The 27,592-nt window shown below is 35.3% G+C and overlaps 2 protein-coding genes and 1 long non-coding RNA gene across 8 annotated transcripts; all 3 read left to right on the top strand.

The window, feature by feature from the left end:
* The first annotated feature begins 3,534 nt into the window (after positions 1 to 3,534).
* Positions 3,535 to 8,674, top strand: LOC127802616 (E3 ubiquitin-protein ligase WAV3-like). Its single transcript, XM_052338531.1, has 2 exons — positions 3,535 to 4,172; positions 6,067 to 8,674. Exons 1-2 carry the CDS (start codon positions 3,954 to 3,956, stop codon positions 8,002 to 8,004), a joined length of 2,157 nt encoding a protein of 718 aa, XP_052194491.1. The 5' UTR covers positions 3,535 to 3,953; the 3' UTR covers positions 8,005 to 8,674.
* A 1,544-nt stretch (positions 8,675 to 10,218) lies between these two features.
* LOC127802585 (receptor-like serine/threonine-protein kinase NCRK) lies at positions 10,219 to 25,253 on the top strand. 6 transcript variants are annotated; one of them, XM_052338487.1, is made up of 12 exons: positions 10,219 to 10,807; positions 11,554 to 11,842; positions 13,390 to 13,462; positions 13,832 to 13,918; positions 14,310 to 14,432; positions 15,433 to 15,543; positions 19,250 to 19,522; positions 19,668 to 19,909; positions 20,032 to 20,328; positions 21,990 to 22,226; positions 22,595 to 22,822; positions 24,456 to 25,253. In XM_052338487.1, exons 4-12 carry the CDS (start codon positions 13,849 to 13,851, stop codon positions 24,771 to 24,773), a joined length of 1,899 nt encoding a protein of 632 aa, XP_052194447.1. In that variant the 5' UTR covers positions 10,219 to 10,807; positions 11,554 to 11,842; positions 13,390 to 13,462; positions 13,832 to 13,848; the 3' UTR covers positions 24,774 to 25,253. The 6 variants fall into 6 exon arrangements, with proteins under 6 accessions (XP_052194447.1, XP_052194481.1, XP_052194440.1 ...); XM_052338521.1 differs by lacking the exon at positions 11,554 to 11,842 and having other exon boundaries at positions 14,316 to 14,432; XM_052338480.1 differs by lacking the exon at positions 11,554 to 11,842.
* Positions 25,254 to 25,845: 592 nt separating this feature from the next.
* Positions 25,846 to 27,041, top strand: LOC127812430 (uncharacterized). The gene is made up of 2 exons (XR_008025911.1): positions 25,846 to 26,530; positions 26,643 to 27,041. It is a non-coding gene; the product is annotated as an uncharacterized LOC127812430 (long non-coding RNA).
* Positions 27,042 to 27,592: the final 551 nt, after the last annotated feature.

Below are 27,592 nucleotides of genomic sequence, written 5' to 3'. Positions count from 1 at the left end.
TAGTTTTTCTGCTTGTAAGTATCTTTAAAAAGAAACGATAATAATTTTTTGTCATTTTCCGGTTCTGTTTGATTTTTGAGTTGGAATTGTGATAGAGTTGAGTTCAATGTTCAATTGATGGGCAAACACACTAAATAAAATATTTGGTAAATTTTAATTCAATTTAACTCAATTCACGTTAAGGGCGTTAAAAGATTCAAATTCAACTTAACTGTTACGTTAACCTCAAATATTTGATCAAATAATTAAAATTTAGACTCAATTTAACTGAATCCATTTATGAATTAAACATTTTTATCCCTAAATCTGCCATGGCCAAAGCATGCCTACGGTTCCTCTGTGGGGTAGGGATCTCTTTTGTATCCCTAAATCTGCCTTACTTTCTGGGGCAAGTCAACAGGGAAAAAGAAAAAGTACGTAAAGCAAAGCTGGCTTTCACAAGGGAACCTCCCCCATAATGCTGTCCCTACCCTAGCTGACTTATTACTACTTACTGCCACTGTTTTCCCTAATTATCATTGCTTTGGGTGGCTCAATGTCGGATGTTAATGGGAGGGAGAGAGGCTAATGGTATTGTGATGGATGATAACTTAATAAACATTGCTCACAGTAATTTGAATGAATTTCACTGTCGTGTACTGACAATAATTAAATATCAAATTACAATTAAGCTTAGTTTTATGATTGAATAAAAATTAGGTAAAATTCATTTTACACATAAGTAATATGGGTGCATCATTAATTCGTAGACATATGAAATAAAAACACCTCAACAATCCCTTCTTTAATCATTTTAAAAAATGGCTTTTGGATATTATATTGAAAAGCATAAAATTAAGAAGGTAAATAATGCTGGATAAGGCTAAAAAGTCTTGAGCAACATTAGTATCAAAAGTCTAATAGGACAATTTATATCTTAACCCTCATATCACAAATTAAATATGAAAACACCATTTAGACATAAAATTAAGTCTGACTGTTTTATTAATATATTTTACATTTATATATTAATATAACATATAATATAAAAGTAGAGTATTGTCATAAATATTAAATTTAAATATCAACTAATATTATTTTTATATCTAAAGGTGATGGATCTGGACACCACCCCCATAGAAATTCCGTAATAATTAGTCATAAGCAAAATAATGAAAGATAAAGGTCAAATTTACAATTCTCAAAGATCAGGGGACTGTTAAGAGGGAAAAAAGAAAAGTATGGGGATGGGGGGGTGGATGTGGATGAGGATGCCTACTTGTAAAAATGCGGGCACTCATCAACATGATTTGACCAAATGCGGATGAGATTGAGAGCATCGAAATTGTCTTTGACCAGGGTGGCATTGCTCTCATGCTCTGCTTGTTAATTTTTGCTCTCTCTCTCTCTCTCTCTCTCTCTCTCCCATTCCGACTTGTATAAAATATGTCAAGTGGAAGAAAGAACGCAGACATAATAATAATAATAATAATAATAATGATGATGATAATACTCAAATAAAGTCAAAGGTTAATTAAAAAAAGGTCAAAGAATGTATGTATAGTATACTAACCTAATTTGCTAACATAACAAATCATTATCCAGAACAAAAACAGTAGCAGTGGTGTCATAATCTCATTTTCTTTGCAGCATAAACATTGAACAGTAATTTTATATATTCTCTCAAAGTCCAATCTTCTGATCAGATGTGCAATTTATCTACAACTGCCATTAAGCACGTCTCTTAATATTTTGATAAATACCTTTGACTTTGATTATTTATAGTTAAAGTTTGAATCCATAATTAGATATCAGAGAAGGTGTGGCGTTTACGTTTGTTATACTTATCTTATTCTTCAACTAGTTAATCTAGAGTCAAGATCTAATTTATATTATTAATTTTTAAATATTAATATTAAATTTTAATTCAAATAAATTATAAAAAAATAATTTTTTTAAATTAAAAAAAATCTTGAGATATCAGGTAATACCGTCCAATTACCAAGTAAATTATTTTATTTTATTTTTCATAATTTATCTCTTATTCCCACTCAATAAAATCATCACTCAAAATTCTAAAATTCTTAATTAGTTTCAAAATCATAAAAAAAAAAAAAAAGTATTGTTTACCGTAAAGCATGCATCCATCAATTTCCTCAATCATGACAGTGACTTTGGGGACTCCCTTCCCAGCCAACATATGCTATCCACCGTCAACTTCCATCATCAAGTCCCCTCCCCGGCAATGGGGTCCGCTGCTCGATCGGCAGTTATGGCTTTAAATTGCCTTCAATTTTGACGCTTTTCTTCCTGTTTCCTAGCAAACTCTGAGCTGCCGGCTCCACTACGATCAGGACTCGGGGGGGACTCTTCGGAAAATGGCAATGCTATTTAACCATGGCCAATGCCTTGCTTAAATGAAAAATGGTATTTCAAAAGAAATGGCAGAATAAAGAAGGGCAAAGAGAGAAAGAAAGACGAGTGTGGCCAATTGGCTTGAAAGTGGGAATGATAACTGGCAAGGTGCTTGCTTGGACTTGGACATAAGGTGACGTATCTTGCCTTTAATTGTCACAGTAAACAGAGGCTTTAATAATTAACAGCCTACTTTGAACCAAAGTGGAGCATAACCCTAAAAAGGGAAAATTACCAACTCTCTCAATTCTCATCTTAATTTGTTTATGGTTTTATTATTACGTGTATGAATGTGTATTATAAATAAAGTGCACGTCCGATAAGCAATTTCCACGTTTGTTCATAATCAATGTAAAAAAGTTTACAAGTCATACCTGCTAAATTAAATTAATTATAGGCACGCTAAATTTAAGTGAGATTAATTAATTAGATACAATGTAATTTCTTATTATCAGATTAATTTTTAAAAATGTTTATTAATAAACATTCAATATCTAAAAATGATATATTTTTAATTAATACAATTACGAGGATTACGGTTGTATGATTTATTATCACAGCAAGAACAAATTAATTAAGCTTCAAGAATTTTTGTGCAGTAAAAAAGGCGGCAGTTACGGGATTTATAATTATAAAGGTGGATTGAGAAAATATTAGATTGTATGTTACAAGATTTAGGGTTTACCATTAGGTTGCTTTTAAATAGAGATTTTATTTTTTATTTTACTAAAATAAAGAGATAAATTTTGAATAATTATTTTATTTATTCAATTAAAATCTAAGATAAATTTATAATTAAATTAAAATGTCAAATTGTGAGGTGCTTCCAATCGAGTTAAGCCAACTCATTTAATATATATCACAATGAGTAATAAATTGATATTAATTAATAAATAAAATATTGAGTAAAATTAAAAAATAAAAACAAAAACAAAAACATAAAATGAAAATAAGTTTTTTTGTGAACTCAAAATTTTGAAAATTTTTAAAAACACAAAAAAATAATTAAAGAAAATTTAAAAAGTAAAAATAAAAAAATTGAAAACAAAAATACAGGAGAGTACATGTAAGAAAAAAAAAACGAAATATAAGGGAAAAAGTGAGATGAAAAAGAAAGAAAGTTAAGGAGTAGGTATCTTCTCTCTTTAGTTGGTTACAACTAATTCGTATCCATTCCACTCCTGGCCGCATCCGTGCCTTACCCAATTCTCTCCTCCGCCTCAATTTTCTTTACAATAATATAAAAACCCTCCGCCATTGAAGCTCCTAATTAGAGCTTGCTTCTCGCGCCTGCCAATGCCTCCAAAGCAACACTCTCTCTATCTCTAGAACTTCACGCTCTCTCTCTCTCTCTCTCTCTCTCTATCTATCTATCTGTCTGTGTTCGTATAAAGATTTGTTTATGTGTATGTGTTCTGCTCGGTTTTTGTGTTGGAAGAGATCGAGCATTTGGAGATCTGTTCTTCTTGTCTGCGAATATGCGGGTCCTGGTTGGAGGTTTTGAGCGTCTGAGTACGTGAACTGTTCTCTCTCTAGAAGGATTCGGATCGAGCCAGGGAATGGGAAGCAGATGGAGGAAAGCGAAGCTTGCTCTGTCGTGCCTGCACGTCCCGAGAACGGACGACGACGCGCCGCCGTCGGCGGCGTCCGTCGGGAGGCTGTCCGACGTCGCTTTGCTCTCTCCGGCTGGAACCGGCTCTGATTTTTCAATGCCAACGACGCCGGTGCCGTCGTCCTCCGGCCTCCGGTTGCCCAAACACGGGAGCAAATCATCCAAGGTTCGCAGTTACTTTTTTTTTTTATTTTTTTATTCTTTGATACGTGATGGTGCTATTTCTTAAAAATCTTTTGATTCTGTGCCGTTTCCCTAGAGGAACGTGGGGATTTCTATTGTTACGTTTTTGCGTGATTTTTTGGCGTCCGTTTTGTCTAATCTGCATCTTGATTGGTGGATTGCTTATGGTTTATGCTTTTGAGCACTTTACTGTGGATGATGCAAGGAGATAGGGATGGATTAATGTGACTGATTGTCTATTTTTATTTGTGCGGCTAAGTTTATTTGGTTGGATTTGTGATAATGGTATGTCTGTGAAGAATGGGCTATGCGTGTGGTGTAGTTTTCAGTTTTCAATGGCCTTGTGGGGCTGAGCCGAAAAAGTAGATGGTCGCTTTAAGGGACCATTATAAAAGGGAAAACTACAGTGTACGCTTGCCTTTTTCTTCCCCCCTTGAACAGAAAGTGCTTTGTCTGGTCAGCAGCAGCACTATTCTCCAAATGCATCCCTACCCATCTCTCTCTCTCTCTCTCTCTCTCTCTCTCTCTCTGCTTTTGATGATTAATATTAGAAAAGCCTGTAGGCTGTTCATTGAGAGCTTTCCTACAATAAGCTTTCATCAAAGGAATATGGGAATTGGAAAAGAATATAAATCTTATACAATCAACTAATGATTTCTCCTCCTTTTGATAGCTGGACTTCCAATTTCTTTTCCCTTCTTTATTTTCTTGAAAGCTTCATCATTAGCCTGAGAGTTCCTTCTTTGCCCTTTCCTTAAAGTTATCCCTTTGGTTTTTCTTAATTTTACCAATGCCCCTTTGTGTTTTGACTAGCTTTCTTTGACTTTAATTATTCCTAATCTGATTTAACCATCAATGGTGCAGTTAATTGAATTTTCTAATCTGGAATATGACAAGGGTAGGTCGTAGTCAATTTCTTCTTTTTATGCACCTGGCTCTGTAAACGTGGCTTACATGCAGGCATGTGGATCATCAGCCTTTAGCGCAACGGTGAACTTTGAGATTTTGATGGCCATCCAATCGAGGCAATCATGCAGAAAGTTTACTAATTTATTTCTGAATAACTACTTTGGGTATGGAAAAAGATTCCATAATTATGTACTTTGTAACCTATTGAATCCAACAGTATGCTGGATGGATCCTTTGGCTTCCTGTCCTGGTTTGGATGATTCCACAGGTTAAATAGTTTTTGAAATAGATGCAAACAAATGTTAGGCGTAATTATTCTGGGAAAACTGTGTTCTGGAAATTATGATTTATTTTTTGAAGGATACTTAAAAAAGATTTTTATGTATCTTTTATCACTAGTATCATTCTGGACGTCTTGAATATTGTCAGTGGATAATGTTTAAGGTATAATAATTGGACATGTCAATTAATATTCAAACGGGAAACTTTGAGAGTCTACCAGTTGATAGTTCTTACTGTCTTATTTTTCCATTTTTTATTCTGAACGAAACTACATGAACCAATTAAATTTTCTGAACAAACTTAATGAACCAATTCAAACAATTTTGTAATATCTTATTTATTCTGAAAAATGCAAACATAAAAGGTAAGTTGAAATAAATGTGACTGTAATGATATGTAAGTTTGCATTTCAGTTTATGCTTCACACACACACACACACACACACACACACACATATATATGCATATATATCTTGAATAGGTCCCCCTCACCCAGTGAGATTAAGGCTTTGGATTGTTGTATTGAAAATGTCTCCATCTGGGAGCACGAGTCTTCATTTTTTTAGGTGTTTTGCATTAGGACTACGTTAAGCTAATGTAATGTGTCCTTGAATTCTCAGGGCTTGTATTCCTAACAGTTTGTTGTCCTCAAATCTACTTTTAGCTCATATTTCTTTTTAATTGTAGTGGACTTGCGCGATATGCCTGAACAACATGAAACCAGGGCAGGGCCATGCTATTTTCACTGCAGAATGCTCCCACTCCTTCCACTTCCATTGCATTACTTCTAATGTAAAACATGGAAACCAAATTTGCCCCATTTGCAGAGCAAAGTGGAAGGAGATACCCTTCCAGAGCCCTTCTGATCTTTCTCATGGTAGGGCAAGAATGAGCAATGTTGACTGGCCCCGGAATGATAACCGGAGTACTATGTTGAGAAGACTTCCTCCTCATGCAGATGCCAATAGGCATATTTCATCATTATTTCATTCTCCTGAGCCCAGTGTTTTTGATGATGATGAACGCGTCAATCACCAACCTGGGAATACTGAAAACGGTTCATTCAATAAAGATGTTGCTGCCCAAACTATTGGAGCAATAGAGGTGAAAACATACCCAGAGGTTTCTGCTGTTTCAGGATCAACATCTCATGATAACTTTGCCATTCTAATCCATGTCAAAGCTCTTACAAGTAGAAAGCACTCTTGCGGAGTTAACGAGGCTAATATGTCACCAATATCTCAATTTTCTCGCGCTCCAGTTGATCTTGTTACAGTGCTCGATGTGAGCGGTAGCATGGCAGGTACCAAGCTTGCTTTGCTAAAACGAGCTATGGGATTTGTGATACACCATCTTGGCCCTTCTGACAGGCTTTCAGTTATTGCCTTCTCCTCCTCTGCTCGTCGTCTCTTTCCTCTTCGTCGTATGACTGATGCTGGACGACAGGAAGCGTTGCAGGCAGTTAATGCTCTGACATCAAATGGCGGCACAAACATTGCGGAGGGACTGAAGAAGGGTGCCAAGGTGATGACTGATCGCAAGTGGAAGAATCCAGTTGCAAGTATCATTCTGTTATCTGACGGTCAGGATACGTATGCTGTCAGCAGCAGTCCTGGTGGGGGCCATCCCCAAATAGATTACCAAGCTCTTCTTCCATTATCCATTCAATCCAATGAAGGAACAGGCCTACGCATTCCAGTGCATGCCTTTGGTTTTGGTGCAGATCATGATGCTGCTTCAATGCACTCAATCTCTGAAACTTCTGGAGGAACCTTTTCGTTCATAGAAGCTGAAAGCGTAATCCAGGATGCTTTTGCACAGTGCATTGGTGGGCTTCTGAGTGTGGTGGTGCAGGAACTGCAGGTTGTAGTTGATTGTGTGCACCCATGGCTAAAACTTGGTTCAGTAAAGTCTGGAAGTTACAAAACCAGATTGCCACCTGATTCAAGGCAGTGTTTTATTGATGCTGGAGACTTGTATGCTGAAGAGGGGAGAGATTTTCTGGTAACAGTTGACATTCCAGTTGACGGCTCCAGCAATGAGATGCAACTGTTGAAGGTTAGATGTACATACAAAGATCCCATCACTAAAGAATCCGTGACCTTGGAAGAAGTTGATGTGCTGAAGATTCAGCGGCCCGAAATAACCAGGGAGTCAGTCATATCCGTGGAGGTAGACAGGCAGCGAAATAGGCTTCGAGCAGCAGAGGCAATGGCAGAAGCAAGAGCTGCTGCTGAACGAGGTGATCTGGCTGGTGCCGTGTCTGTTCTTGCGCGTTGTACTGAAGTACTGTCAGAAACTTTGTCAGCGCAAGCTGGAGACCAGTTATGCAATGATTTGGCTGCTGAGTTAAGGGAAATGCAAGAAAGAATGGCGAATCGCCAGGTTTACGAGTCCTCTGGAAGGGCTTATGTTCTATCTGGATTGAGCTCACATTCATGGCAGCGAGCAACTGCACGTGGTTATTCCACGGACAGTTCAAGCCTTCTGCAAGTTTATCAGACCCCATCTATGGTGGACATGGTTACGCGATCACAGACTATGGTCTTTGGTAGTTCATCACCTCAACCATCATCAGATAGACCAGCTCGATCTTTTCGGACACAACGTCAAACGTCAAGGTAATAGCGTGCTTACCTTTGAAACTGCTCCTCAGATTATGACCATTGGATGAACTTCAATTTCGGTTTGTGTCTCCAACTATTTTGTTTATTTTTCTGTGGTTTAGGGAAAGTGGGGCATAATTTAAACACAGGGCTAGAGGGGGGATGGAGAGGGATTTTGGTTGTTTACACGTGAGAGGGTATATTTCCTTGTTAAGCGATGTACATGAATAATTGGGGAAAGTGACTTCGCAAGAACAAGGTGCGGGAAGAAGGGAAAGTGGGGGTATTTAGGGTTTACAAGTTCAATTTTCAGGGTCTGTATATAAGGAGAAAATGGTCTCTTTATTATCTCTTTTAGAAGAGGACTTGGGGGGGTATAGCCTTGTAATTGTGGGAGAGATACTGCACTACTCAAAATTTGGTATATCTGCTCTTTTGATTCTTTTGACAAAAAGTCTTCCCGTGCAGTATTCATTTCTCTAATTTTCTTCATTGTTTGCGACCGGACATTTACTGGGCTTCATGTTTTTAGATCGGTGCCTTAGTTTGGGCTCAAACCTATAGTTGCCTGATTCCAGGTGGGGAAAACGGATGTGGAAACAGAAAATGAATGCAATACTTAATAATTTACATCCAATTCTATTTTTTATTAAATGAGTAATTTATATTTAGTTTTAAATATTTTTTTCATTCCAACCGTTGCTATTTTTCTCTTTATGTAACAAAAAAGACATTTTATTATTTTTTTATAATTTATCAAACTGAAAGAAATAATCTTACATTTCATTCTATTCATTACTATTACATTATTAATTCTCTTCCAAACGAAGCTTGCGTAAAATAGTTTTTGTTTTTAAAAGACGTTTGCCAACTTGGACGTCGATCTCAAATGGGCACAGTCCAACGTTTGGATTTTTCCAAACTTATTTTGAATGTTTTTATTTTTAGTTTTTATATTTTAGAAGTTTATTTTTAAAAAATTAAAAATATGTTTTTTTTTGTTATTCTGAAAAATTGAAATTTAGAAAATGCGTTTTTATAAAATTTTGAAATTTTTTTAATGATATTTTATTTAATAATTTAATTATTTAATAAATTAGAAATATTTGACATTAATAATTATTAAAAAAATATATACAATTTAAATTTAATAAATTTTATAATATTTTTTTCTATTACAATAATAAAATACTAATAAATAAATAAATAAATAAATAAATGTTTTTTGAGTTTGTTTTTTATGAAAACATTCAAAATAATTTTTTGTTGTTTTGAGTTTTTTTTTATATTTTTTTATTTTTAAAAATAATAAAAAGAACGTATTTTTATTATTTTAAAAAATTAAAAATTAAAAATAATTTAAAAATAGTAAAGAGAACGCAGTCTTAATTTTTATATTTTGATGTGTAAAAAAAATATATGTGAGAAAATAAAATACATATTATGTTTTATTCATGTCAAAGTGTGACATAAATAAATAGGTAAGTTAAAAGTTAAATTGACTCGAACGTGCAACGGTAAGGATGTAATCGAAATAATAAAAAGTTCAAATTATTATACAAAAAAAAAAGAATCAAAATATAAAGATTAGATTAACTTAAAGATATAAATTTAACGATATAATTAAAATAATAAAATATTTAAACAATCACAAAAAAAAATGAAAGTACTAAAGTAAAAAATATAAGTTTGACCTAATATATGCTTGTAGAAAAACTAAACAATTTTGTAATAAAACATTAAAACAATATTGTTCATAAAACTATCTTAGATGTGGAAGGACTCGAGGTAACAATTGCAGATAAAAAGGTGATAATATATACAAGAAAGTATATCTATTACTTATCATATTAATGAATTCAATAAGATTACCTTAAATTTTAAACTTTCACAATTCAAGCCTTCCAATACTACCACCACAATTGTTCCGAAAAAATTATACTTTTAAGTTTTCTTTTAAATTATCTGACTCGGGTTGAATTTTAATAAAAATATCAGAACTAAAATTTAAAGTATACTTTAACGTGTGAATTTTGTGGCTGAGAAAACATAAGTCTTATTAAATATTATTTATTAAAATTTATTATATTTTAGCTGAATTTTGAATTCTCAAACTTTTTTACTAAACCCAATCCGTTCATACTGTCATTTTCTTTCTTTAATTAATAACTTTTTTTTTTTTTTCCTCAATTGGCGTCAAAGATCATGACTTTTGGAAAAGAAAGCAGCAAAGAGGGGTTCACAGAATTATACTAATCCGCATCCTTTTCGATGCATCCTCGGGGCGATCTAAATCAGGAGCCGTTGAACAAAGTGACGCCGCTCCTCCCACTTTTGACCGTAGGATCAACAAACGAGACAGAAAGGATCGCCTTGCCACGTGGCGCCCAATCTGAGCCATACACTGTAGATCATTAAATTGGAAACTGGCATGGGGCCTACTTTACTTCCTGACAGCGCCGTCTTGGAATTGCGCTCTCCTCTCACCACCGAGCGAGTTACTTACTTCCCCCCTCTGTTCTCTCTCTCTAAAACCTCCATTCTCTCTCTCTCTCTCTTTCTCGCTCTAAAACGCCATTTTTCTCCTGTCGATTCTGATGAAGCTCGCTTGAATAATGCGAACATTTCCAGAATGTCGATTGCTGTACGTTTGCCAGTTCAAATTAGCTGCTGATTCTAGCTTAAATGCGTCGATCAAAGCTCGATGGTTGCCTGTTCGAGTTTGAATTCTACGCAAGCAGAGGACGAGAACTGTTTCAGTAATTGAAGAAGAAGAAGAAACAATTCCAGTGATTCAATCATTCATGGCTGTTTCTCTTCAGGTACCTGATTGTGTCACTCTTTTTTGTTGATTATTATTTGTTTTTCGACGGTGTTTATCGCTTTTCATACGGTAAATTATGTCAACAATTTAATCCTTTTTCGGAGCGGATTAGCCGATTATTCTCACATATGATGTGGTCCTGATCTGATAATTTTTCGGAAAATTGTCAGGCGTGTTCGTCCTAAAACAAAGAACAATGAGAAGTAATACGATATTTTCAAGTGTGTGTTTGCGATGTAAGCGAAGGAGCAGAACGCAAAGAAAATAGAACAAAAATAATAAGTTTTTATGGACCGGTAATGATGACAAATTTTATTAAGGTTAACCCTCATTATTATTTAATTATATTAATTAATTATAAATATATTATTATATATTTTATTTTCAGTATTTAAATATTTTTATTAGTTGATAAGATAATTTAAAATAAGATATATTTATTATTAATTAATAAAAAAATTAGCATTTAAAATAAAATGTATTAAATTAAATTTAAAAAAACTCAATAAAAAAATTTTAAAAATAATTTTTTTTATTACATACCCTTATATTAAATGTATTATGTGAACTTGTCTTAAATCAGCAACTCTTATCATTGTTGAAACATTAATTTCCAAAACAGTAATTAAAGGGACACTTGACAGTTGACACCCCCATTGTCCTTTCCCCAATTTTCTTTGTAAGATCATATATATAAAGAAATTTTAATTCCTTGCCTTCTCTCTTCCCGTGGTCCAAACGTAGTCTAAGCATGAGGAGTGCGAGATTGTTTTGCTTCCTTTGCCCCGGTCGTGCAGAGGAGACCCATGACTATAGCGCAGCACCACAGTTCTCTTGAAATTCGTTGTCGTCACGATAACCGGACCATCCTGATCAGCTGAATCGAACGGTCCGGATTTCATCAGGACCCCTTCTGTCGCCTTGGGCAGTCTTCTTATCATCGACTGCCGACAACCGGCGCCGAGTTGGTGGGCTCGCCGTGGGGAGGTTGTCTTCAACGTCGCTATTGCAAGGTCTATGTTAGCGCGCGTGGGTGCGTATCTGTCCACCTTCTCAACAATGTCTTCGAAGCAAAGTATAATCTAACCGTTGGCACGTACCTCTTCCAGAAATTTAAAAATACTTTCCTTTTTAACGCAATAGGGTTAGCTAGATAAAATTCAATAGGGTTATGGTGGAAAGATAACATAATTAATTATGCTACTAATACTTGAATAATGGATTGTTGAGAGGTCCCTTTCAGGTTTGGGGATAGGTTGCTTTCGCCGGGTTTTTCCAACGGACTTATATATATGCTCTAGCAGTTCTCTGCTTGAATGTGTAATAGAAAAGCCCGCCCTCAAGTCGTTTTCTGACCTATTGCTGTCACATTTATATTATGCGTTACATGTTTTTCTTTGGCCTGCTATTGGTGATTGGTCTTCAGATGTTTTAATGATCAACTCGGTGTGTTCCTTGCTTTCATCCGTACTCAAAATAGTTAAATTTGAAAGTATATTTTCTGAAGATTTCTATTCTTATACTAATTGCAAGATGCAGAGTCGTTGGTGTACTTTTTATGGATAAACTTCATGTGGGTTCTTATTTGCTCCCGTTTACAGAACTTTCTCTGTGTAGCTGGATGTTTAAGAAATGCTTTAAAACTGTTTTGTTTTTATGTTGTATTTTTTCATCTGCTAACCGTTACTGTCTTGTTGGGGTATGGAGAGACCATTTCTTCATTCCTTCTACGTACACAAATTTCAGATAAGTTAAGTTTGAATATAGCATGCTCTAGAAAGAAGATATATCAGGCTTACAATAATTCATCTTAATTATAGCTAGTGTAACAATTTGAATTGACATTTGTATGTTTCTTATACATTTGAATTTAAGCCCATTAACTTTGTATTAAATATTTATAAGAGTTGTTTTTGGTACTGTAGATAATCAATTATTTGTTGACAAAAAACCCCAGAAGATTGTTTACCTAGCCAACCCCCCCCTAAAATTCACGAAATTTAAAAGCCATGTTCTCCTGCATTTGTATTGGTCAAATATTTTGAAGTGTGGTTGAGATGAATCACATCTTGTAAAAGTTTGTTGGCCTACTGTATGTGCAGTAATTCCTACCTGCATGACCTTTGTGATAATCTGTCCATGTTACTGCTTCATTTGGCCATGTCTTCCAGATATCCAGATATTGCCGTCAGCGTATTTGCTCTATTTTATGTCTGTATTAGCAAAGTCTCCTAAAAATTCCAGTGCAAACCGCCCATCTGTTGCTTGTAACCTGTGATCTGTAGCCGTCATCTTGCCATATACCATTATTATAGGGTTTTGGATATAGGAACTGCTATATTTATCTAACCTTGTGCTTCCGCATTAGCTAACAGGTCTAAAAAAGATGCTATGAAAATCCAACCTCTATCATTTATAGAAAACTGGATCACTTTTAGCTGTAATGTTAGACGATTGAACATCTCTAATGGATTTTGGATCTTGCTTCAGCTATGGTTGATTTTTAGCTGCTGCTGCTTGCCTCTGATATTTTTACCATTTCCTGCCAGCCCTAATTATCTATTATTATTCTTGAAACAGATAGCCTTAGCAGCATGTGAATGGGAGAACTTGAGATAATGGTTCGCGAGTGAGTTTCTTGCTTGTAATGAAGGTCAGTCATAGTTGATTAATTTGGCTCTTAGTGACTGGAAGAATTTTCCCATAAAATTTGCAGATACATTTCAAGAAGACCAACTGCCTTAGCAACTAATTTATTGAGAATCATGTTTCCCATTGAAGTTTACAGAGAGATTTACTGAAATGTCTAATTCTTGCTAAAATTTTTGATCAATTATAAAGTTTCATTGGCCAACTTCGTCAACAGTTTGAACTAAAATGTCTTTATACCTACCTACATGATTTCTAACACTTGAACTCCAAGAGATAGATATTTTTCTGAATTACTGTCATTCAAGTAAATATATCTATATGTAATTGAAATCATGTCATCTAAGTGCCTTACTTTTTGTTTCAAGTACAGTGTTTGTGCTGGAATAAATGAGGCTCGGAGCAACTGTACCCCTAGCTTTTCTCATTGGCTTGATCTGCGGTCTGCAAATTCTTTGTGGTTAGTATCATTCTGTCTCCTCCACTAAGAAATTCTGTCTACTACCATTTATCATGTAAAGTCAGAAGCTTAGGTTAACTTAGATGCTAAATTCTACCAAAGAAAACATTTGATTGTGGTGCTATCAATGAAAACTAATAGTAATAATTTCATGGGCAAGGGGCCGGGTGTTTATTGGGACACTTGCATGTAAGGGAGTTTGCTACCATGATGTAACCATATTCTGAATGGACTCAACAGATTACACCTCATCAGGGCGGGAAGGGAGAGAGACAGAGAGGGAGGTGGGGAGGTTTCTTTATGTGTTGGGTATTCTATATGTATGTGTCTTTGACTTACAATTTAAAAATAATTACACAGTCAGAAAGAAGCTCATGTGTTGTTATTTTAGTGGCAGATGAACTTTCTGATACATCCAATACAAACAAGTGGAAGTGCACATGTTCCGCATATCAGGGAAACCAGAGCTTTGCCACAAAAACCAACTGTTCTACCTCATGTGATTGCAGTCCTGGTATAAAATGATCTTGTTTCTATTTTGTAACGATGCATCTTACTGCTATTTCTTAACAATCCCTAAGCTGAAGAGTCTCAACTGTACAAATATGATCCAGTCTAATAAAAAACTAAACTATTATTTGGAGTCTGAATCACAGCTTCACCCCCTAAAAAACAAAAATATGAATTAAAAGATGTATAAACATAATTTTGTACCAAGGCTTGTAACATCCCAACTCTGTTTCAATACCCAGATGTCTTGGACCATCCGTAGACAATAGATGCTCTATTTATATTTCCTTCTCAATTGTAGCCAGTTCTTTGAAGTACTTAGTTACTTTAGATAATGTAGATAAAACACAGTAGTGGTTATGGGAAAGATTGAAGAAAATCAAAGAAGAAGCTGTGTGTGTGTGTGTGTGAGAGAGAGAGAGAGAGAGAGAGAGATCACAATTCTATTCAATATCAATCAAAGCGTGTATTTCTGAATATATCATATGCCTGCCTATTTATAGGCTGAAATCCAATCCTAACTAATGTAATAATGAATTCCTATTCTTACTATAATTAGCTTAACAAAATAAATAAACAACAAAACTATCTAAAAGATGAAGTCTAAGAATCTAAAACTTAAACAGAATATGATAAATTTAAATTCTAAATATCCTAAGATCAAATATTAAAATTTTATATTTTTTCCCTCATCAAGTAGCCCATTCTTGCTGTGTTGATTCAATGGTTACAAACTTGATCAATATGCCATAACAATGAGTCTAATTAAAAGAATGGGAATGGGATCAAACCCATTACTTTCAGGACTGTTAAAACAGGGTTCTGATAAATCAGTAACTTGCCCTGGAAAGTTTTTTTTTTTTCTGTAAATGAACTTGCCGTAGAAAGTTAGGGTATGAAGTTTATGCTTGGTGGATTTTCTTTATTAGTATTTTATGTTACTTATGGACTGCCATTTTTCATGACTTCCAATACTAAGTTTGATAGTTTTCATCTGGCTGCAGCGGGGTCAAGTAAAGGTAGATGGATTTGCCTGTGTGGTGAGAATGGATTCCCTGAAGTATCGGATGACAATCTCAGCAAGAGCTGTTTTACAGCCTGTAGATGCACTTCTGGTATTACTCTAGTGCATAGAAGTGTCATCCTTGAATGATTTTGATTCTCTAATCTCTGGATGATGGAAAAATGATGTCTTAGTTTAAGTGAATTCTTTGTCATAATGGTATCTTATAATGCAAATGCTACCACTTGTATGCTTTTGTTTAACCTAGTATACTCTTGGTAATGATGAGCCAACCACCTGGCATTCTGAATGCTCCAAATCTTGTTCTTACATTTCTGATCATGAGGACAATTATAGTGGTTTTTTATGCTCTATATACCCCTTTTCCTTATTTTCTAGAAACTGCAATGTGCAGTTCAAAGCTATCCTTCTGCTTTCTATGTCTATACCACTTTTCCTTATTTTCTGGAAGTTTCGACGTCTGGTTCAAAGCTAACCTTCTTAAAAGGATGTTCTAGTAGATTATAGGCACATGATAACAAATGCAAAAGAATCCTTTAGAGAAATGGACCTTTAGTTATATTCCTATGCTTTGATACTTGTGATGCATATACTAAGGTTCATGCCGTTTCCCATATTGATGGTTTCTATGTGTAAACAAATGTTGCAAAAACCTAGAGCAAAAGTGCTTAGTTTGCCTTTATAAATTATGATTGAGTAACTATGTCATGCTCAGCAAATAGTGAATCTAAAATTATAAGGAATCTACAATAATTTTTTGAAGTTTAATATTATGTTGCAAATAAGTGCAGCATAGTCTTAGTGATGGAGTCTGGTTCATTGTTAACCAGTTATTTTAATTTACAATGTTGTTGCATCCTAGAACATGCACATGGTACTTGGAAATGCACTTTTGACTCCTAGTTTCTTCTCGTTGTCATTATTTTTAATCGTGAGAGTTGGGTAAGTGAAAGCAAGATTGAGTTGAATTGTAAATAGTTCAACTTTGCTTGATTAGCTCATGTGTTTTATATTACCATTAGTCCAAAAAGCGTAAGCTGTTAGGAACTGTTCAAGAACTAGAACAGTAACTAGTGCTGTTAGAGAAAACCAGAATTGAAACTAGTGCAAATCTCTTTTGCTAAGAGGCATGATGATGCTTCTTGAAGATAGTCGGAGCCTCCCATTGTCCAAGGGATCTAGCAACTCTACTCTAGGATTTAACTTATCTCAGATTTGATTTCGTTCCCTTATGGTTTTGCACTAACTGATGGGAACCAAGTACTTGTCAACCTCAATTTTAAAACAATAACAACAACAACATATCCAACCTTTATCCCACTATATGGGGTCGGCTACATGAATTCTAGACTTCCATGTATTTCTATCTTTTGTCATATCTTCATTGAGATCCATACACTTCATATCAAACTTTAATGTCTCCCTCAAAGTCTTCTTAGGTCTACCTCTTTTTTTTATTAATTGTTCCATTTCATCAATTCTCCTCACAGGAGCGTCTCTTGGTCTCCTTCTTACATGACCAAACCATCTTAGTCTAGTCTCTCTCATCTTCTCCTCTATTGGCACTACTCCTATCTTATTACGAATAACTTCATTTCTAATTTTATCTTTTCTTGTATGGCTGCACATCCATCTTAACATCCTCATCTCCGCTACACTCGTCTTTTGCTCATGTTGGTATTTGACTGTCCAACATTCTGAGCTGTACAACAAAACTGGTTTTATAGTTGTCCTATAGAATTTTCCTTTCAATTTTAATGGGATTTTATCATCACATAACACCCCCGATGCATTTCTCCATTTTAGCCAACCTGCCTTAATTCTATGTGTGACATCCTCGTGAATTTCTCCATCTTTTTGAATCACTGATCCCAAATATCGAAAATGGTCTTTTCTTTGTAAGATTTGGTCTTCTAATTTTATTATAACATCCTCCACTCTTGCATTCTTACTAAATTTACATTCCATATATTCTGTTTTCTTTCTGCTTAATTTAAATCCCTTAGATTCTAAATTGTTTCTCCATAACTTAAGCTTAGTGTTCACTCCTTCTTTTGTTTCATCCACCAACACTATGTCGTCTGCAAATAGTATACACCATGGCACATCTGTTTGAATATCTTTAGTGAGTTCATCCATTACTAAAGCAAATAAGTATGGACTTAGTGCAGAACCTTGATGCAATCTTATTGTAATTTTAAACGGTTCAGTATCCCCTCCGCATGTTCTGACCCTTGTCTCTGCACCATGATACATGTCCTTAAGGGCTTGTATATAGGCTATTCGGACTCATTTCTTCTCTAAAACCCTCCATAATACTTCTCTAGGGACCCTATCATAGGCATTTTCTAGATCTATAAACACCATATGTAGGTCCTTCTGATATCCCGATACCTTTCCATTAGGCGCCTCAATAGATATATAGCTTCCATTTTTGACCTACCGGGCATGAAACCAAACTAATTTTCTGAGACCTCTGTTTCTTTTCTGAGCCTCTGCTCTATTACTCTCTCCCAGAGTTTCATGGTATGGCTCATTAACGTAATTCTTCTGTAATTTTCACAGTTTTGAACATCTCCTTTGTTCTTATATATAGGGACCAAAGTACTCTTCCTCCACTCATCTGGTATCTTTTTTGATTTAAGAATCGCGTTAAATAATTTCGTTAGACAGGAGATACCCTCTTCTCCCATGCATTTCCATGCTTCTATTGGTATATTATCCGGTCCCACCGCCTTATGATTTTTCATCTTTTTTAATGCTTGCCTTATTTCATTTGGACTTATGCGTCGATAAAATGTATAGCTCATGTTCCCTTCGGAGTTACTAAGATGCCCACTATTTTAATAGTAGTTTTCAAATATTTTCTTTATGAATGTTTTAATATTTGAAGGCAAATCTTTTGAACTTCTTAATTTAAGAATGCTTTTGGAGTTCCTAGTTCATGTATAACTCTTCTAGTTAATGCATGTGTGAAGTAGTCTCTTGGGTGACCAAGCCTATCAGGTTTCTAACTCATTAATTCGAACAACTGCATTTAGTTTCAATCATGTACTTAATTTAAATAATTTTCTAACAGGAACTTAGTGCAACTATATAAATTGAGCTACCTAACATTCTCCCCCTTGTGTGATAATGGATGTGGACGTGAGGGGCAAACAGATGAATTAAACAAGGTAAAAAAGGGCATCCTCTGTGCACAGGCTCCCTTCTTTGTGAGAGTTGGGGGAAGGTAGATGAACTAAACAAGGTACATAGAAAAATTTACAAGATAACAAACATAATGTGAAGCACAAATCCTGAAACTAAAGCTTTGGTATCATGTTGCATTTCTGTTCCTAAAAGCTTAAATTGTAAGAAAATGTTCCAAACATTGTATAAGCTATTTAACAGCATGGGGCATGATGCTACAGAAATTAGAAATATCAAATTATTAGAAAAAAAAAGCACCCTTCGTTTATTCAGAACAAAAAGGTTATGCAGGGACCTAGTTCATAGCTCATTTCTATGTGGGGTAAGATAGAGCAATCCAGTGGTCACCCTGGCTTGCTTGTTCATGTGCTTAGTTTTCAGTTTGTGGTTCACAGGGCTCAGAGATAACTGGGTATCTGGTTTTCATGATATTGGTCTATAGATAGTCCATGACAAATCTATTGGAACAAATATTTTATTTTGTTATTCATATGTCCATATGCTGGTATGATAATATGATTAATCATGGTAATCTATTGCAAATCACTATTCAGGCTACATGGGTCGGAGGTGAGACTTGATTGATGTTTTGTTGCTTCAAACAGGATCATCTGATTCTCTGGATTCTTCAAAGAAGCGTATATCCAGCAAAATTGTTGTGGTCATTCTGCTAGCATGTCTGCTGCTCACAACTATGGCATTTATTGCTTCAGTGGCATGCTATTTTTATCGAAGAGGCAAATATCCTGAACAACGCCCTCTATTCTCAATGGATCAAGAAACTAGTTTCAGCAGTGCTACAAAACTAATAAGTCAAAGGGCTTCTTCCGTTACCGATTCAAGAATTTATATAGGCTCCCCTGTTAAGCCCGTCACAGGTACGTGGTGCAACTTTCTCTGATGGACTCTATTAGTGTGCCTCTTGAACTGGAGCCTCAACTTGCATCTGGTGTCATTTATTGAACTATTTTTGGGACAAAGTTGGCCTTAATTTCCTATATTACTATAAATACTTTGTTACAGGGCTCATTTACAAGGCTTCATTCCTATTCAGACACAAAGGAGAAACAATTGTTGGAACAGTTATACAGTTTTCCTACTCTGAGTTGGAGCATGCAACCAATAAATTCTCCAATTCAAATTTGATTGGTGTTGGGGGCAGCAGTCATGTTTACCGTGGTCATCTTAAAGATGGTAGAACTGTGGCAGTTAAGCGACTGAAGACTAAGGCAGGAGCACACTCAGAAGCTATTTTCTTGACAGAGGTAATACCTCAAACTGGTGCTATTATGTTGCCTGTTAACACAATTTTGTGTGATATCTGGACCTTTGGTGCTAGAAACAATTTTCACTGTTCTTATGTTTTAAGATTTGCTGTTCTGGACAGATTGAATTGATATCAAGACTCCATCATTGTCATGTGGTGCCATTGCTGGGCTTCTGCTCAGAAAACCGAGGAAAAAATGCTGAGAGACTGCTAGTATTTGAATATATGTTCAATGGTAATTTAAGAGAGTGTTTGGATGGGGCTTCTGGAAAATTCTTGGATTGGGGTACTCGTGTTGCAATTGCAATTGGAGCTGCCAAAGGTTTGGAATATCTCCATGAAGCAGCTGCACCAAAAATCTTGCATAGAGATGTCAAATCCTCTAACGTACTCTTGGATGATACATGGAGAGCAAAGGTATGAATGCACCAACCTTAAATGTGACAAAAGTAGAGTGAAAAACCAGACACTTAAAATGTGATGAAAGCAAGGTAAAAGAACAAAACTATAGGGATTATGACCCCATAAATAAATTTATTTGTATACATGGTAGTAAACTTTTAAATAATAAATTAAAATGGATTAATTGCATAGGAGGTTTATATATCTAAAAGTCAAATATATATATATATATATTGTAAATAAATCTTAATTACGTGCAAAGAAAAGCAGAAATTCATGGTTTCCACATTTTTGCCTACTAAATTATACTAAGAGGAGTTAAGAAACAGATTTGGACATGCATTGCTAATGAGGTGTATATGCTTAGATACATATATTTTCATTATTATTATTATTATTGTTGTTGTTGTTGTTTTGACTTAAAATAAGAGTAGAATTCTTGCTTACTGCTAGCATTTAAACAAGGAAAGAGAAAAATTAAGAAAGAAAGAAAAAGTAAGAAAGGAAGAATGAGACTTACAACATGGTTTAAAATTTAAAGTAAAACATAGTGCATGCCTGGAAAGTCTAAACAAAACAAATGTGTGAGTTTTGAATAACTCAGTAAGCTGATAGTCAATATATACATATATTTATACTTGCATACGTGTCATGGTGTGGGGAAACTAGATAGCGAAGTGTTTCTATTTCAAGGTTAGTGATCATCCCCAACATATCTTTGTATACATATGAGACATACCATGACTAGAGACAAGGAAATCTTACAAATTTGCATCAATACCCAAAGCAACTTTGGTGTTGCAATAACTAACTTTCAAAGTCATCACTTATCACAAACCAAATAAACACATAAATAAATAATAAATCAACTAACACAATGATAGCTTACAGTGTTAGGTTTCCTTTTGCCCCTCTCTGCTTCCTCCTCGTATATTTGTTTCCTTTTGGGCAAATCTTGCTCTATTTATGGTAAAGCTGTTGTGCTTCTAGAGACATGTTTTTTATTATAAGTCCATGTGCTTGCTTCTTATGAAATTCCTTATTTAACTCTTCTTTATTATTTTGTTTCTCCTTAAATAGCTTAATTTGTCATATCTTTTGTTGTCCTTGTCAGATTCTTTCATATCTAACTTTCCCTTATGTGTTTACAACTAATTTCAACTCCTTGACCATTATGGGTCAAATCAAGTGAATGTACCCTTTTTGTCTTATTTGCATGGGAGATGAAGTAGGCCACGTGATTTTTCTAGGCCTAACCCCTATTGCAAGTACAATGTCAATACTCACTTATCCCCATGTTTTGTCTTTTTATGTCATTGCTTCCAATGAGTATTTGTTATGCATGCATGCATCCTCAAATGCAACACATATATATACATACGCGATGTATATGTCTCAATTCTTGCCACTTATTTATTTAATATTCCAAGATATCCTCCAGATTTACTTACCAGGTTACTATATATATATATTATTTATTTATTTATAACATATATTTTTTATTTTTTTCTTTCTTTTTGGGGCATTACAGAAAAGAATGCTTCTTCCTTGCACATAGTCTTGTAGAGAATCAATTATTGCTATGGTAGTAATTTCAAGCCTCTGATTGTGAGACATGTCAATTATTTTTCTATTCCCTGTGTTGCTTCCTTACCACTTTATGCATATGAGTGCAGATAACTGATCTTGGAATGGCTAAACATTTAAGGAATGATGATCTTCCCAGCTGTCCCAGTTCTCCAGCTAGAATGCAGGGGACTTTTGGCTATTTTGCACCAGAATACGCAATTGTTGGAAGAGCTTCTCTTAAGTCAGATGTTTTCAGTTTTGGGGTAGTTCTTCTTGAGCTGATTAGTGGTCAGCATCCTATCCGTAAAACAGTGAATAAAGGAGAAGAGAGCCTCGTTATTTGGGTATGATATTGAGATCTGATTTTATTGCATAAAATGCTTGCATGGATCAGTTTAAATTTCCTTGACATGAGGTTGTCTCTTAATGAACACATTAAATTTTAAGCTGACATTTTGTTGGTGTTACTGAAAGATGCATGATCATTTGGCTTTTGTTGGTTTAATGTCGTTTTTGCCTGCACTCTTGTTTTATTGCAGAACATTAGTTCTTATGATCATGTGGTATAGTTCAGTGACCAAAATGCCATTGGATCTTCGTCTTTTATTTTACTTTATTTCCTTTTATTTTCTCCCAGGGGAATTGGGTGCTTAATTTATTTGGTAATGCACACAAATGTTTCAGTTGATTCATAATTTCTTTGTCCTTGCAGGCTACTCCACGTTTACTGGACAGCAAGAGAGTGATTATGGACTTACCAGACCCACAATTGAAAGGGAATTTCCCCGAAGAAGAGATGCATATAATGGCTTACTTGGCGAAGGAATGTTTGCTGTTAGATCCTGATTCTAGACCAACAATGAGTGAGGTTGTGCAAATACTTTCAACCATTGCTCCAGAAAAATCTAGAAGGCAAAACTTCCCTCTAAATATTTTTCAGGTACATATAGCTTTGACACTGTCTTAGGCTTTGAGATCAAATTCTTTAGATGCTCCTTTACACCCAGTAAAACTCTATGTTGCTAACATAAGAAGGCAGATGCTTGACATTAATGATCTTCAAAGAGCACCAATCCTTCCAGAAATTAGCTGATGGCTTGTTGGAAGATACCTTCGTAATTTTGAAACAGAATCATATGAAAGAATCATGCTGCTAAAACAATAAGCAACAACCTCTTAACTCTTTACTTAAAGAGAGGGAAAGTGAATGGTTTTGTTCCATTATATGTTACCTGAGAAACAGTGTATACATTCCTTTGGTTTAAGAAATCTTAACAGTAGGAAGACTAGTAAAATGTATTGATTTGGGAAAAGGTATCTGCCAATGGGCAACATAAAACTTGTAACATATAAAATGGTGATATGCTGGTTTACGTTTTCATCTGTATCCACATGCACTTACAAGTTGGGAGCATTATAGGCCTAGCTTGGAGCATGTTCTTATATTTGTTTGCTTTGTGGGTTTGGAAAAAATCTGCTGAAGTTGGACAAGAGAATACGAGCATGCTCCCACATAAAGATGACCCGTACAAATTGAGAAATTACCATGTCATTGTGGTTGATCAAGGTGTAGCATTAAATGTTTTTTTTTAGCTTTCTAAATCTTTTATTATTAAATGAATTAAGATTTATTAGAATTCATATAAGTGGCACAACCTGTAAATGCAGGCTGTATGGCAGAGCAAAATATATCATATTCCAACTCCCCTTCCCTCCCAATACTCAATGTATTGCTTAAAGTTGGAAAAAGAATGCTTCATAGGATTTGTGGCAATTTCAATGAGTTATTGTATTGCATATAGGATTTGTGTTACTTTTAGTGTATTTGTTTGTACTTCCTGTGTGTCCAAGCTTGCAAGCCGTTTTGATTGTAAGGGGAGAGGAAATGGAATTTATGATCTAACATCTTAGCATTTATTTTTCAATCATTCATACTCTGAGAAGTATGAAAATGAACACCCTTTGATAACTGCACCTTTGCAACTGCTGCTACTCTTTGACTCTTATGGCAGTGTCCATAAGCCCTAACATAAGTGTGTGCGCGCACGCGTATCTAGAGAGAGAGAGAGAGAGAGGGAGGGAGTATCTTTAATCCTTTAGTACAGGTGCGTACACCTCCAGTTTTGGTAATGTTATACTGACGTCTTCCAATTATTTCAGATATACACTGCCTTTACTCACAGAAATCAGTTGGTAATCATCATTTTCCTCTAAACCTCTGAAGTTCTAGTTGTCATCACTCACATCAATAACTAGGACATGTGCCTAGTTAATGAGTTCAGATATGTCATTTGCTAAAGGAGTGGATATTTGTTGTGGCTATTCATCAATATTATCTGTTGCAAACTGTGTCCCCCTTTTGGGTAGCATTTTTCAGTAATCACTGATTATTTTTTCTGCATCCTGCTTTCTTCATCACTGTGAGAGGCCCAGTAGGAATCTGAAAAACTGATGGAAGAGTTTGTCTCAATGAAGTTAATTTTAACCCGATGATACTCTATTTGGGCTTTTTAAAAGGTTTGTTAATTTTCCAATTGATACATTTGAAAATTGTATCTTCCATTATTGTGCAGAACTCTAGTCATTGCATTAAAAGTGGTGTAGACGTTGAGAGGGCTGACAAACCAGTTGAGAGTGCTTTTGGCGCTAAGGAGTTCAAGGGAGTCACATCCAACAGCTTGTCAGCTCAATGTTCACTGCCATTAGATATAATAGAAAGCAAACCTTCTGTTGACGAGAACGGGCAAGAAGTAGATTCCCTTTCTACAGAGCAGATTGAGCGATACATCCTCCTTACTTCAAAAGCTAGAAGTTTGAGTTCCCAAGATGAAGCAGTGGACTTAACTGAGCCCAGATTTGAATCATTCTGCATGGAAAACATTAGTTCCTGAGACCTGAGTAATGCTACAGCAGAACTAGCAACATTGAGCCTAGGTAACATGCATTCTGGTGGTATCCATTCACTCTAGTTTCTTTCCCAGTTATATTTTCTCCATAGGGGAAAACTGGAAGGGGATTCAGTGGCAATGTGGACAATGCAGTCTGGTTACCTTTCAAATTGCAAGTTGTTCATAAAGGGAAGGAGATTACAGCCAAGACTTGCGGCTTGACCTTGATTTTTTTGTTTTGTTTTTTCCAGTTACAGTTTCCATAGAAAATGCTTAAATGCTTGTTTCATTTTTTCATTTGTTAATATAAAAAATATAGAGAAAATTCAAATTAATTTCATTTATTTGCAATGACGACTTCTTACTTGGTGCTGGTTACATTTGCAAATTACCAAGAGCTTGTGTATGATGACATGCTTAGAATTGAAATTCTCCAAGTTAGTGGCAAAAAGAATTAGTAGCCGGAAGTTCATGCCTACATCTACATATATATCATCTGGATTCCCTTTTAGCGGTTCATTTGTCGGTGAACGGATGTACCATATGAGATTTTTTCTGCAGTTTTAAATTTTTGAGCTCATTTTAACTCCAGATCTATGCTTGGAGGCTTGTGCTCGGTGCTTGGCTAAGCTCTATTTTTAAGTCACTAATCTTGCTCACCTGTCATAGATTGCCGAATAAAGTAGTGAATTCCATTCAAATATGTAGTACTTTCTCGTTCGTTTTGTGAAAGAGTAGGATGCCCATCTTGACTAGGACTGAAACAATTTTAGAGATTCTGACTCAATTTCTCTAAAGAATAATGTACGGTGATAAAACAAAATCTGATTAATCTAGGAGGACTCATTCCTGAACATGTAGACTTAAACAGTTCAATATTTTAATTTGTATAGTTCGTAGTTCTTATTTTTTCTAAAAAAAATTAAAATTCAGGAAAAGAGTGTCATTAAACATGAATTGCCAATATAATCCACTTTCTATGAAGTTTTGTAGAAATTTTTGTTTGTATACTATTACCCTTTTTAGCTGTAAATAAAAGATGGTGTCTGTAGGCAATCCTAAAAAAAAAAAAAAATCACTTTCAAGTGTGTGGAGAAGGGAGCTAATTCTATGAATTTTGAGATTTGCTTTAGCATGGTAATAAGGTTGTTTGATAATGATGCCGGCATCTTGAATGCTAGAGTGATGCCTTAACTATCTAATTCAAATTAACACTAAATGTAGTTTACCAGAAATAACTGACACACTAACGATCAAGAAAAGTTTTGTCAATGTTCGGACTTCGGACTAGTTGACTAGTAGGTTTCCAACGGACAATGCTGCTTTGGCATACATCCAAGGAGATAAGAGCATAAGCTATGGAATCTAATAAGCTGAATGCTGAATCATAGGTTTCTAAACTTATCTGAGAGTTGACTCAACCTGATAAGGCATCAAATTCATGCGATGCGACCTTGGAAAGGCATTTCAGATTCTGGGTTCTGATGTTCAGTAAACGGTGCATCTGCAGACTTTTGTTGATGTGTTAGTTGGGAAGCCCCCTTCCAAATACGCATTGAATGGTAGATGGAAGCGTGACCTAGCTAGTTGACCATTGGTGAATTATATAGACGTCTATGAGCAAAAAGTAGTCTTGTTTCTGTCGAGAACCTTGCAGTGGTGGTTCTGTTATCAGTCATGGATCCGACTCCTCCCCCAGAATCGCCACTGCTGCCACCGGCACCACCTCCACCCCCTGGGGGAGGTCTTCTGGAATCATGGTAAGTGTCTCTTCCCATTTTCCCGTCATGTTTCCTAGCTTCCAACAGGGAAAGTAATATTGGAGCTGGAAGTTTACTTCGTCTTGAACTCGGTTCTCTCTACATTTTGCAGCTTGTGGTTTCTTTGCTGCTGTGGCCTGTTCACAAGCTGCTGCCCTCCACTGTTTGAGGCCAGGCCTCCACCGCCATAAAAGATGCATTCCTCAGTTCACTTATTCTGTTTGTGCCTGCGAATGTGTGTGTTTCTTTGGATCTTGGGAGTCAATGTTGATTTGACTAATTCAGCTTCCTTTTTCCTTTGAAGTTATGTTGACAGATTTGGAGGTGTTGTGAAGTACATAGACTTCTCTACTTCTCTCTTCTTTTCCTTTTCCCCCCTTTGCCATGCCATGTACTTGCTGTTATTGTGAGACATTATTTGTGGAGCTGTTTTTCCTCCAATGTTGTTCCATGTTGCAAATTATGACTTCCAATTTATATATGTCAACAGTATAGTCTTTTTAACTTCCAACCAGGATAATTGCTCCAAATGGCTATCAACACATTCCAGATGATTTGATAGTGAAGCTTAGCTTTCTAACGCCCGAGTAGATGATAGAAAAACAGAGATTTATGAAGAAGAGGCAATTGACAATTGCTGTTGCTGCAGCTGTAGTATTGGGCTGGCTTCAGTGGCTCACCAGATGACTAGTCAGTCATTGGATAACCCGACAAATGATTAATATATATTGTGAAATTTGAATTCGCACTAGAGAATAAAGTAAACATATATATATATATATATTAATTAATTAATTAAAAATAAAAAAATTATTGAGATCTCCTATGATTTAGCTTATTTTTACGAATATTTTATATGATTTATCTTTGGTATTTTAGGTTTTTATGATTTTTTTAAAACAAATCTCTCTGTTAAATTAATAGTTCAAATAAATTGTCTAGAGAGTTAAATTGTTCAAAGTAAATTCATAGAGACTCAATTAGAGTTTTTAACTTAAGGGATTTTTTTTAATACAAAGGAAAATCATAGAGATTGGAAATATTAGAAATGAGCTCGGAAAT

This window comes from Diospyros lotus, chromosome 1 (genome assembly GCF_014633365.1).
Source record: "Diospyros lotus cultivar Yz01 chromosome 1, ASM1463336v1, whole genome shotgun sequence".
In the NCBI taxonomy this organism is placed as follows: Eukaryota; Viridiplantae; Streptophyta; class Magnoliopsida; order Ericales; family Ebenaceae; genus Diospyros; species Diospyros lotus.
Note: the sequence above shows the minus strand (reverse complement) of the source record. Positions and strands in the feature narration are given on the sequence as shown.

Bases quoted from the DNA above. Each gene is read 5' to 3' on its own strand.
- LOC127802585 (XM_052338480.1), top strand. From the start codon at position 13,849: ATGAGGCTCGGAGCAACTGTACCCCTAGCTTTTCTCATTGGCTTGATC. The intron at 14,433-15,432 runs GTATAAAATGAT...ATCTGGCTGCAG, and splicing joins CTCATGTGATTGCAGTCCTG to CGGGGTCAAGTAAAGGTAGA. The intron at 19,910-20,031 runs GTAATACCTCAA...TGTTCTGGACAG, and splicing joins AAGCTATTTTCTTGACAGAG to ATTGAATTGATATCAAGACT.
- LOC127802616 (XM_052338531.1), top strand. From the start codon at position 3,954: ATGGGAAGCAGATGGAGGAAAGCGAAGCTTGCTCTGTCGTGCCTGCAC. The intron at 4,173-6,066 runs GTTCGCAGTTAC...TTTTAATTGTAG, and splicing joins ACGGGAGCAAATCATCCAAG to TGGACTTGCGCGATATGCCT.